At 41.4% G+C, this 12,997-nt stretch overlaps 1 protein-coding gene across 1 annotated transcript in view; it reads right to left on the reverse strand.

Annotated features, from left to right (window-relative positions):
- NUP210 (nucleoporin 210) overlaps window positions 1-12,997 on the reverse strand; it is a 125,904-nt gene that overhangs the window by 6,881 nt on the left and 106,026 nt on the right. The window contains exons 31-36 of the mRNA XM_030568114.1: window positions 12,729-12,904; window positions 11,266-11,483; window positions 9,856-9,992; window positions 8,602-8,725; window positions 4,886-5,032; window positions 2,250-2,503 (exon numbers count right to left, since the gene is read on the reverse strand). Of these exons, the coding sequence (XP_030423974.1) occupies window positions 2,250-2,503; window positions 4,886-5,032; window positions 8,602-8,725; window positions 9,856-9,992; window positions 11,266-11,483; window positions 12,729-12,904 (1,056 nt within the window). The remainder of the gene's footprint in view (window positions 1-2,249; window positions 2,504-4,885; window positions 5,033-8,601; window positions 8,726-9,855; window positions 9,993-11,265; window positions 11,484-12,728; window positions 12,905-12,997) is intronic.

The raw sequence follows: 12,997 nt of genomic DNA on the forward strand, positions 1-12,997 counted from the left end.
TGTGCACACCCTCTTTTCCTGGTTCAATGCCAAAGAGATGCATAAGAATTACTACTCTCTTGGAAGGAAAATTTGCTTCAAAGAGGAGCATATGTTGTAACTATAGAGCTATACCACTAAACTTCCTCAGATTCACTCTCCCGCTCTGCTTGCACAACTATCTGTTGCCTATTTAGTTTGAGTATTGCTGCTGCCAGTTTTGCTACCATCTCTTGCAAGCCTGGAGAAGAGCATGCATGTGAACTCCCCACACAGTAGCACATGAAAGCAATATCATCCTGCCAGGGCATGAAACAAACATGTGAGTGACCATCAGCTAAACACTAAAACTAACTGTACCATTCGGAAACAAAGTGAAAACAGAAAAAAATGTTTTCACTCCCTGCTCCTTACCTGTTGCATAACCTCCAGGGTTACTTGTAATAATACTTTACAATACAATAAATTTAACAGTATATTTCCACATAGAAATGTGATTCTTAATATAAATACAGCCGTACTGGGTCAGACCACAGGTCCATCTAGCCCAGTATCCTGTCTCCTGACAGTGGCCAATGCCAGGTGCCCCAGAGGGAATGAATATAACAGGTAATCATCAAGTGATCCACCCTGTCACTCATTCCCAGCTTCTGGCAAACAGAGACTAGGGACACCATTCCTGCCGATCCTGGCTTCTCAAGTTGGTGGAATCTCTAAGACACAAGAATGTTAACGTTGACTACAGTACTTAAAAGATCCTCCTATCCTTCTACAAATTAATCGTTCTACTGTCGGGTAACATCAATACAATGAGTCAAACACTAAAATGCTTTAAAAAAAAACTTAGCAAGGTTGATGAACACAGATTATTATTATTTTAACATCAGCTCTCAAACTTCATGATGAGTTTCTGCATTTAGTCCCTCGGGTGAGAAGAAAAACTATCCCAAAATAAATCAAATATGGTTTACTTAGCTGGAGAAAATACACACAACTGTATGTGCACAATTACAAAAACTAGTGTTTTAATCTTTCCCCTCTGAAGAGATTATAAACATCTGCAGTTCACACCACAGCAGGTACTATCAGAAGACATTTTTGAATTTTAAAGGTCATGCATGTATCAGTACATAAAACCAGAGAATCATAGCCGTTAGAGATGGCAAAGCATTGAGTCAGTCCACAGAAAGTGCAGCATATGGTCTCAGGACAGATGTTAAACTAGCAAACATGACACTTCATTTTTATCCACAACAAGTCTGTTTGGACCTCTCACAATCGCTACTAAGAATGGATCTAACAATCCACACACATATAACAATGGGCAGCAGGTTACAGCTGGTTGTGACGAGGTGTAGGGGAACTAACTTCTCCCTAGTACATAGGGAGTTAAATTCCAGCTACACTCTTTCTCCTCCCCTTGCATAGGTGCCTAGGGGAAGAATTAGGAGCAGGACTGCTGGAAAGAGAGAATGGCTCTGGGAAGCCTCCATGCTAGCACAGCTACTGGGAGTGCTGGGTGAACCTCAGGTTGAGAAATCTCCCTCCCGTGTTTTGCTCAGGTCCATTTGTTCTGATTTATGCTGAGAAAAAAAAAAGTTTTACCCTGCTGAAAAATCCTGCCAATTACAGCTGCTTGATTTCTTCTGAGCCACCTCATTAATTCACTCCCCACCTCCTGGGGCTATCATCGTACACATACCCTGACTGTATGCTTTTGTTATATTTTTGTAAAGTGCCATGTATATTTACACTATAGGCTACTCTGTGACTTGCATGGCACCTCCACACATGGGAAAGGAAGAGCCCCTCCTTACATACTTGCATAGGCTACCTGGGCCTGGCCACACAGATGAGCAAACATTCCCCAGACCGGGCAGGCACCAGTTCCCATGACAAACTTGTCCGCACCGCTGAGCAGGTTAGGTAGGTAGGTGGTTAGGTAGGTAGTCAGGTAGGTAGGTGGTTAGGTAGGTGTGTGTGTGTGTGTGTGTGTGTGTGTGTGTGTGTGTGTGTGTGTGTGTGTGTGTGTGTGTGTGTGTGTGTGTGGTAATTTGCTATAGGTATAAGCCAGCCATAAATGACTCGTCTCCTGGAGCAAGGGGAAAGCATGGAGGATATTATGCATCAGAGGGATGAGAGAGTCACATTACCTCCTGGAAGTACTCCCAGGGTGAGGAAGTTTACACACTGGCCCCTTGCTCACAAATGCACCCAACAGCTCAATACAGCCTTAAATATGTAATGAGAATTTGCAGTGACATACTCACCTCAAGTTTGTCAAGAATTTCAGTGGCTCCAAATATTTTCACATCAGAACTCATGTAATGGTTACTTAAGAGAATTTCAGTCTGATCAGCATAAAACCCTGGATTGAACGGCACTTCAGCGCTGATCTGCTCTCCAGAGAAATGGCTGCCGCCCTGGAACGAAGCTGTAACTAGGAGAGCAGTTTTGCTCATGCTCAGATGCTTTAGCTGCTTGTCAGTAAGTCTGTGCATTGTGATGGAACAGGTATAGTGTCCTATAAAGATGAAAACAGTTCAACCTTTGTTAATTTACTTGTGTTTCTTTATGGTTTTTCTCTTCACACCCAAGAACGTTCCTTGTGGAAGGGAGACTTCAGAGGGGAATGGAACAAGGGGAAGGCGGTGCCCTGACAAACCACAATGGACAGGGTGTCCCAAGAGTGGGAAAAGGCATGAAAGTGCAGTGAACAAATAAGACCCTAAGATGGGGCCTAGCAATAATTCCCCTGGATACTGAACTAGAAGACTTGCTTTATGTAAAATTGTTCATGTGCCCAGCTGGTTTGAACCACATTTTGAGTGCATGATTTCTGGGAACACTGGATCAAATGCATTATTCCAATCCAAATATAACAACATACACTCTGTTCTCTTCATCCATCTAGCCAAAAACCATCATAAATCAACTTTGTCTGGTATGATTTGTTCTATAGAAATCCATCCTGCATACTGCCTTATTGTGCACTGCTCCATTACTGCTCAGATATTCAGTGATTCCCTACAACCTCTTAAAAGTCATCCCAATTGATGACTAAAGATTAATAAAGTAAATAAATAAAATAATCCCAAAGTGAGCTGAGTGGATATTATCAGTACAAGCTGATTTTCTCATACACGTCAGTTTCCCTGCCATTTTCTCCGCCACTCGTTTTCTATATCACAAGACAGATGCTTTTCTCAAGAAGAATTTGAGGGGGAAGGAGTAACCACACTCTCGCACCTTGGAAGGTTTGGCTGACCATGTGTTTAAACACAGATCTGAAGCAAGGATAAAAACATGCCCCTTTTTTCTGCATAAGCAAACTGCACACATCTTACTCCTGATGGCATACTTTCTGCAGCACTGTGCAACAAAGGTAACCTCCATTATCCAGAGCAGCAGGTCTACTGGACTATCATAAGAATGCTCTCTCCACATAATCTGTGCTTTTTAAAAATCATATTGTGACTCATGTACACCTCTCCTCTGCTCTCACAGTGTTGCCAACTCTCATGATTTTATCGCAAGTCTCACGATGTTTTGGTCTTAAAGCCCCAGCTCCTGATGTCATGGGATCAGAAGAGAATCTTAGCTTTCATTAAAATAAAAGTTTCTAGCTCTCACAGTTGCAGGGGAAAGCCTGAAAACATGGATCCCTAAAATGTTCACAAACTAAATAAAGAACTTCAAATGCATTAGGTTAAAAAAAAACATATAATTTTTAAGCCATTCTTGTGATTTTTGAATCCTTGGGGTTGATGATACTGCAATACCTGCACAAGACAGGGACAGTGAACAGACTGAGAAGATTGGCTTTAGCCCAACACAAGTTATTGGGCTCAATACAGGGTTATCTGGGTGAAATTTAATGGCCTGTGCTATACAGGTCAGACTAGGTGATTTAATGGTCCCATCTGAGCATAAACTCTATGAATCTGAGACTGACTCTACATAGAAGACAAAGGCGTTGGTGCCTGGCAGGGGAAGCAGCTAGGGTAATTGACGTGAATTGTAATTATTTCACCTGTTGATGGGTTAGGCCCTTCCATTGCTGAAGAGGTTCCCAATGTCAGGGTATTTCTTGACACCTGAGTACTCATGCATTCTCAGGTAGCAGTGGTGGCTTGTACTTTTTGTTTTGTCATCTGCAGTTAGCTAACAAACTAAAGCCTTTCCTCATAGAAGCAGGCCAGATACAGTCATCTGTGTCTTTTCCACATCCAGACTAGGCCACTGCAATGCAGGCTAGCTGGGGCTACCTTTATACAATTCAGCTAGAGCAAAATATGGCACCCCACTAGCTTTGTGAAGTGGATCAGCATGAGCACATTATGTTTCTGTTCCACAGATGGCACTCGCTTCCCATCCATTTCAAGCTGCAGTGGAAAGACTCATATGTGTGAAGTTATTCATACGGGTTTGCAGAATCAGGACCTTAATTTGTACCTTTAACCTTTCCGGAAGTGATCTAGGTAGTGGTTTCTTAGCATTAAAGGCTTGAATAATGTGCAGCCTAAAATTCTACCAAGTGCATCATTAAATCACGCAGGGTTGTATCATATAAGATTTCTCAAAACAGCACTATATAGGTAGGAGGACATGTGGAAATTAATGAACCCCGCACTGGTTCTGGACTTGTTTGAAAACATTAAGATCTTGACTGCTATATGGAGCAAACAGTAACAGAGATTATATAAATGTCAGACAACTACACATAAGTAACAAACTAACATTAAAAACCTTTAAGTTACGCTTGGGATCCACTCCTTAATTCTTTATGCATTCAAGACTCCCACTGGCTTGAACAGGGAGTTCTGGATGCACAAGAAATGTTAGAACAAATTGCAGTAGTACTGTAGCTCTGCATTTGCAATCCCAGTTTCTTTCCCCATTTTACCTGAAACTGCATCAAATCCAGGTTCTGCTGTAAAAATATCATGTGCTGGGAAATCAAATGCATCCTTATTAAAATGAAGGTGGCAGCCGATATTGGACTCTGGTTGTAGTTCTTTAATGGCTTCAATCTGAACAGGTGAACAGTCCCCTAAGGGGGGAAAAAACAGGCGTGTAAGATAAAAAGTGCACTTTGCTAACACAAAAGGATGGCTCAACATCATTTCTGAGAGGAAATTTCAAGTCATTTTGCCACCCTCATTATAATCTCAGACATACTATAAAAATGTCTTACAAGTAATGCAGTTGTCTTATCTCACATGTAGCCTGAAAGAGTACGTATACCTGAAAGTTTTATAATGGTAGTTTAGATAAGCAAAAAAGAATTTTTTTGTCAGTCAGTGAGTCATATTAAATCATAGATTTCAGCACATTTATACTTTTTTTCTATAGCTTGTACCTCACAAGTTAGGCAAACTCTGAAAGTCCCACTAAAAGGTATTTTTCAGTAGTTGTTCAAGAGGAAAAATGATGTAACTTATTATTCGATTTGAACAGGCAAACAGTTCACACAAAATTATACTAAAAATATAATTTCAACAAGTGCTGAATGTTAAGACTGTTCAATATTAACAAAAAGGCACTGTGATTAAATCAAGTATGGCTTATTAATCAGAAGATAAAATATGATATTTAATGTCACTTGTAAAGTGGTTCTAAAAACAAATATTTTTGGTGCAATTGTCAAGCACAGTAATGGTGAGCATAAGCATGCTTAATGCTAAATATATTACTTTAAAAAGTCAATTACATTCTAACAGTGAACCAATCAAGTTGTTGGTTGACTACTAGCTCCTTTTCATCCACAAGAAAAACAGACACACAAATTTATTGATCTCTTTGGTTTCAAAAATCATGATAGTATCCATAATTCACAAAAATAATGAATCAAAGTAGTTCCAAAAGAGCTCTGTACAAAAGTGTTAACAGAAGGTCCATACTACTCCATGTCCATTGCATGAAAAACAAAAACCCAATTTAAAAAAAACAAATTTCAAGCCTGGAACTTCTGAAAACAAACACTTGCTTTGCCTTCAGATATATCTGCAGAAAAATGATGATCTGGGTCTGACTTGACCTTTATCAAGATAAAGCAAACTTTACAAGCATTTCTGCTTTCTCTAAGTACAGAAGAACAAATTTTCAAATGACAGCATTCCCATTAAAGCTGAAAATTGGGTTTTTGCAGTTGTGCCAATTGGTGCTCAGTTAAAAATCTTTCTGGAGTATCCTAAAATATTCTGTTTGCATCTGAAGAGAAGCTGCAACCATTCAGTATTTAAATAGAAGAAACCGGAGTGATTTTAAAATTTGTTAGGCAAATAAGGACAAAACTGCAAATTGGATGGCTCAGGGAACCGGTAATTAGATACAGAGCCTTTCTTCACTAGGTTTCCCATTCAAATCCAGTCTGTCAACACTGACTGAAAGGCTTCTGACATGGCCTGTGAGAGTTAAGTGATAGCATCATTCCATGTGCTAGCAGAAAAGTGTCTAGATCACAAAGAGATATCAAGAACTGAACAGGCCTGGAGACTAATCTGTTCTCTCACTCTGAAAGTGGTTCCTCCCACACAAATTTGAGATAATGTATAGAAGGCTTGAAGTCTGTGCTGTATCTATCCTGCAGAAAGAGGGAGTTGGCCTGCAAGGCCCTGACTCTGGTACAGGTCATGGGCACTAAATACAAGCAGACTATATTTTAATGGCCTATGACAATTAATGTGACAGTCAGGTTCAAGTACACTTTCCTTGTACATCTTTTTTCCTTCATTTGTTGCGAGCAAAGGGGAAAATTACACTAGTTTTATTTCTGAAACCTCACCCATTTATTTAATTTGAAAATTCAAAATTTTAAACAGCCTTCGAACAGCTGGTTGAAAAGTGGGGGGATTGTTATTTTCATTATTATTCTTTTTTGCTAAAACCACTGAAATTCTCTCCATTTTTATCCCCAAACTGTGAACATTTTAAAAATCAGCTCTACTGATCAACTTTGTCAACATTTTTCCTTTTTGGAAACCCAAAGGTTAAATCTCTTAGGAAAGTTGATGAAAATTCACTGAGCTATTTTGAGTTCGTTAACTGAAAATATTTTAAAACCCATACTTAAACAATGGCTCAAATTCCTCCACCACCCTCAAAAAAATACAGAATGATTCCTGTACACGTATTACAAATCAGTCATTTGTATGAAAGAGTGTTTTAGAGATGCTTATATTACACCTGTACCCTGCTATAATGCCACCCAATATAACACAAATTTGGATACAACACAGTAAAGCAGCGCTCCAGGGGGACAGGGCTGCACGCTCCCACGGATCAAATCAAGTTCGATATAACGCGGTTTCACCTATAATTGGTAAGATTTTTTGGCTCCCGAGGACAGTTCAAAAAATAAATTCATCTCTTTTTCCATGTGTCTGATGAAGTGGGTATTCATCCACAAAAGTTTACGCTCCAATACTTCTGTTAGTCTATAACAGGGGTTTTCAAACTGAGGGTTGAGACCCCTCAGGTGGTCATGAGGTTATTACATGGGGGGAGTCGCAAGCTGTCAGCCTCCACCCCAAATCTTGCTTTGCCTCCAGCATTTATAATAGTGTTAAATATATAAAAAAGTATTTTTAATGTATTGGGGGGGGGTCACACTCAGAGGCTTGCTATGTGAAAGGGGTCACCAGTACAAAAGTCTGAGAACCCCTGGTCTATAAGGTGCCACAGGACTCTTTGTCGCTTTTTACAGATTCAGACTAACAGGGCTACCCCTCTGATACTATCTTTTTCCATTGTAAACATATCAGAACTTTGTTCTGAGTTCCTTGTGGTTGTGGCAGTATTGTGGCTCAAAGCACTAAGAGTACATCTACATTGAGTAAAACCGCCACAGCAGTGAGTCTCAGAGCGGGAGTTAAAAATAGCCACACATATATTCCTGCTTGGATTCTGAAACCCAGCCAGGGTTCTGAGACTCATTGCCATAGGCTTTTGGGTTTTTTTAGTATAGTCATATACTGAGGCCTTAAAATCATTATGAAGAGCTCACAGCATAGGACAGCAGAACTCCCATATTAACAGCTGGACAGCTCCTTGGCCACAAAAGAATCACATTCTGACTTCCTGAGAGTATGTGGCAATACTGGCATCACAATGGTGTATCACTATATGATGATGCCCCACTGCAATTCAGTATCTTCACACTATGCAACCTCCTGGCTCAATTCACCACACAGTGTTGTGAACATCTCACTCACATAACACAGTTGTGAGAGCATCAGGGAGTCTCAGCTCTTGCTGCCCCATCTTTCATGGCTATTGGGAGGGAAAAGTTGGGCTTTTTCTCCCCTGCCTCTTGGTTCTAGCCCAGCTGCTCGAAAGCTCTCACTGGCTGTCCATTCCCCCATCACTGGGTGTGGTGACTCAGGAGCATGCCCATGATCTTCTCACTCTGAGATTTTGGCAGGGAAAGGGAAAAGCCAGTAAGTCCCTACAAACTCACAACATGACCATGACTCCCGCCACATAACTTGCGAGGCAGTGGTGAAGCACTAGTGCAGGCTCCTTTCTTGCTGCACTCCTAGATGCTAGAGGAGAGACAGTGCATCATGCATGTGTGGTTAAGTAATGAACAGGCAAGCAGGAGAAGATTCAGCACAGTACCTTTCAAATTTTTGCTTCTGTCCCCAGTTGTAACTAAAACTTTTGAAGCTGGAACTCCTTGTAAGTTTGTTTTCACTCCAGTTACATGCATTGCTATAATCCTTTGAGGAATACTGATCAATACCTAAAAAAAAGACACCGAAGAACCCTGTTACACAAGACTGTTAAATGAACACAAATTAAGGCAGGAATGGATTTTAGTAAGTCAAAAATGGATACTCCTCTCTCTCACACACACCAGACAAAAGATGCTTTTTTTTTTTAAGAAAAGCTGCATTTCTCTAATTTTAGAAGTTGCTCTTTTAGGCAACTTAAGTTAGAAAAACATTTTACTATTTCTATTAATCCCTCATAAATCAGCACAAAAACAGGCACAAAAAAGCTGGATTTAATTTAATTAAAAATAATGTCTGGTGCTCTTATGTCTGCTGATACTGTGATTTCAGTGTAGACAGAACTATTTCACTGAAGATCAAATAAATGCAATTCCCTTTAAATTCAGTAATACCGACTGGCTGATGTACAGTACATATGGTACCATATGAAAAAAAATTCTGGTTGGTATCTCATTCAAACAGTGAAACTTCATTCAGAAAAGCAGAGCCTTAATCCAGTGTTTCTCAAACTGGGGTCGCTGTTTGTGCAGGGAAAGCCCCTGGTGGGCCGGGCCGTTTGTTTACCTGCCCTGTTTGCCACTGCAGGCCAATGGCAGCTGCTGGAAGCGCCGCGGGCCAAGGGACGTACTGGCTGCTGCTTCCAACCGCTCCCATTGGCTCAGAGCAGCGATTTGCGGCCAGTGGGAGCTGCAATCGGCTGGACCTGCGGATGGGGCAGGTAAACAAACCAGCCTGGCCCACCAGGGGCTTTCACTACACAAGCGGCAACCCCTGTTTGAGATACACTGCCTTAACCAAAAGTTGTTCAGCATCTGAAACCAACCTAGTCAAGCAAAGAAATGAAGTGTGCCATATAAAAATAATGCAGGCTCAAAATACAAACTATTAAGTTTAATTGCCTTCTTAAACACAAAATATAACCATGATGTCTTTGGAAGTACACCAAACGTTTTCCCCATCAATTCATTTTCTGCTCAAGATAAACAGTACAGATATAGGAACAAATTTATACATTTCCAAGAAAAAAAATTAAATAAGGACAGTAACAGAAGCTTAACATTAACTGTAGGTAGAAATATGTTCTCAACAGACAGCAAACAAACCTCAACAGCACTAGTGGAAGTTAAAAGTCTCTCACCTCCCTGTATGTTTTAAGTAGTCCAGGAATCTCATAATAAACAGTGACAACTCCTGAATCCCTTGCCACAGCTACACCTGTCCTTGGGTCAACCTGAAGAACACTGCTCAGTGAAGAGCTCCAGACTCCTGACAAGCCTATGAGAAAAGACTATTTGTAAATTAACTGCTTAACAGGGTTCCCATATGCTAGCCATGTGTGTTTTCAAACTGGAGTATGTTATCTATAGTGTGACAAAGTTCCTCCTCTACCTTGGTGGGTCCTGCCCTTATTGGCGGATTTGCTCGCCTCAGTGATCTTCCCCTCTGGTGGAACCCACAGTCTGGGTCAACTCCTCTTGTGTTTGATCAGGAGTTGGGAGGTTTGAGGGGAACCCGGGCCTGCGCTCTACTCTGGGTTCCAGCCCAGGGCCCTGTGGATTGCAGCTGTCTATAGTGCCTCCTGTAACAGCTGCATGACAGCTACAACTCCCTGGGCTACTTCCCCATGGCCTCCTCCAAACACCTTCTTTATCCTCACCACAGGACCTTCCTCCTGGTGTCTGATAACTCTTGTACTCCTCAATCCTCCAGCAGCACACTCTCTCACTCTCAGCTCCTTGCACCTCTTGTTCCCAGCTCCTCACACACACATCACAAACTGAAGTGAGGTCCTTTTTAAACCCAGGTGTGCTGATTAGCCTGCCTTAATTGATTCTAGCAGCTTCTTGACTGGCTGCAGATGTTCTAATCAGCCTGTCTGCCTTGTTTCCAGAAAATTCCTGATTGTTCTGGAACCTTCTCTGTTACCTTACCCAGGGAAAGGGGACCTACTTAACCTAGGGCTAATATATCTGCCTTCTATCACTCTTCTGTAGCCATCTGGCCTGACCCTGTAACAATAGGTACCCACCATTATATGCACCAATTCTCACCACTCTGTGTGCGTGTGCGCATATTATCAGCTATGCTATCCGATGTGTGGGGGCTAGATTCTGAGGTCCTTGCCTCAGAGTCACATTCTGCTCTCAGTTACACCAGCAGAAATTCCACTCTTGTAAAAATCCCATTAAGGCCAAAGAACTAATTAAAGGATTGAGTAAAGGCCTCAAGACTGTGTCTTTGTAGTATTATCCCTGTTCATTTTTTTAACTAAGCCTTTTCCAGAATGTTTTATATTTTAGGAACAATTGAATTGGAAACTGCAGATGTTTGATGCCCAAGAGCTCAACACAAGTGAAATTTTTGAAAGCTGCAGTTGATCAAACTTATTTGTGGTGTTCAAAAGAATATCGAGTGTCATTTGATTCTGATCATCATCATAAATAATGTATTTAGTTTCCCTAGACTGTCACAATGCATAGCACTACAAAGTTTCCATGGTAATTCAGAGCCAGCATTGAAATGCATTTAAACAGCTAGTGTTTCTTACCTTCTTGATTTATCAGTGTAGTACTAAAACAGACGACATCACCTACTACCATGTCTCTGAGCTCTGGGAAAATGGCATGTTGCACAGGAAGAGGGACATAATCTGCAATTCCACTGTGCTCTGTATCCCAAACCATAAGCAAAGTCAAGCCTACATTTACAGTTCGAATTACAAATGTGTTGTTCGTGGTTCCTTTCCCAATCTGCACAAAATCATCTCTGTAAATAAAAGGAAAAAAATGCTTTGGTTTTCAGAAAATTCTGCTATTCCCTTTACTCTCCTCCTGTCTGATAGGTATTTATTCAGTTTTTAAAAAACTTCTCACTTTGCCTGACTCCTTTTTTGCCTGCCTCTACTTTCACTTTTGCACAGAGGAAAGGAGGAATAAAATGAAACTCTATGAATGGGTCTAGCACTAAATACAGCTGGTCAGCCAAAATTTGTTAACTCTACTAGGTCAGTATCTTCAAACTGCTACTGAGATATGCACTCTCCCCAACACTGCACACTCCTGACCATGCTCAGGGGCGGCTCTAGGGACTTTGCTGCCCCAAGCACAGCAGGCATGCCTGTGGGAGGTCCACCGAAGCTGCGGGATCAGCGGAGCCTCCGCAGGCAAGCTGCCGGAGGCAGCCAGCCTGCCACCCTCGCGGCACCGGCAGAGCGCCCCCCATAGCATACCGCTCAAGCATGCGCTTTGCGTGCTGGGGCCTGCAGCCTCCCCTGACCATACTAATACCAAGATATATCTATATGAGTGGGGGAAAGACAAGATAGCTTTAAAAAAAACCCAACCCATATCTCTCTTTTCCTCATGACTCTCACCCAAGCATTTACACAAGGAATTCTGTGGAAGACAAACTTTGTGCAGTAATCGTTGGGGAATTTGATGAACATCCCACTGACCAAATGTGATTTTTTTATTGTATCCTGGTGGTGCCCAAAAGCTGCAGTCAGGATCGCATCCCCATTGTACTAAAGACTGTACAAACATATCTGAAGACACAGTCCCCACTCCAAATTCCCTAAGTTTAAGACAAGCTGCAATGAGTGTGACAAACGGCAGGAGGGAGGAAGGAGAGGAAGGGTAAGGCCAACACTAATAAGATCAACTTGTTACATAAGCCAACAATGTGTACAACTTAATGATTCAGAATCATTGGAAGCATATACACCCATACACCCCCCATTCCCACTGACCCTCTGCCTAGGCATGACTTCATTTTGTCAGGTCAATACTGGTGACTAACTGGTGCCCTTTTTTCTGGCAACTCTGAAGGCTCTACATACTTCAGGAGTCAATCAATGATCCCAAGCCTGTGATCCCAATCTGCCACCAGAAGTACAGCACACTCTTGCTGACATAGCTTTACCCCCTGGGCAGTTATCATGACTGGTATAATACAATGTCTTTTACATTTCTTTGCTGCCCCTATAATTAACACTATGATGTAGACACTTACCTGTTGGTTGCAAGGTTTAGCACAGAATTGTGCGAATGGAAGGTATCTCCAGAGTTATCATGGAAATGGACTGTGAAGGTTAATGTCACACCCAATGGTAGAGCCAACAGAGCCTCTTTGTTTTGAGTGTGCAGAACAGGACTAATGGAGATTCTCAGGTAGGAAACAGGAGACACCTATATGACATTAATAAAAGATGATATTCTGTAAAGTGCTTTTTTCCCTTGACTATGGGGTACCTATTAAATAAAGCTATTTAAATAATTTTC

Source organism: Gopherus evgoodei, chromosome 7 (assembly GCF_007399415.2).
Source record: "Gopherus evgoodei ecotype Sinaloan lineage chromosome 7, rGopEvg1_v1.p, whole genome shotgun sequence".
In the NCBI taxonomy this organism is placed as follows: Eukaryota; Metazoa; Chordata; order Testudines; family Testudinidae; genus Gopherus; species Gopherus evgoodei.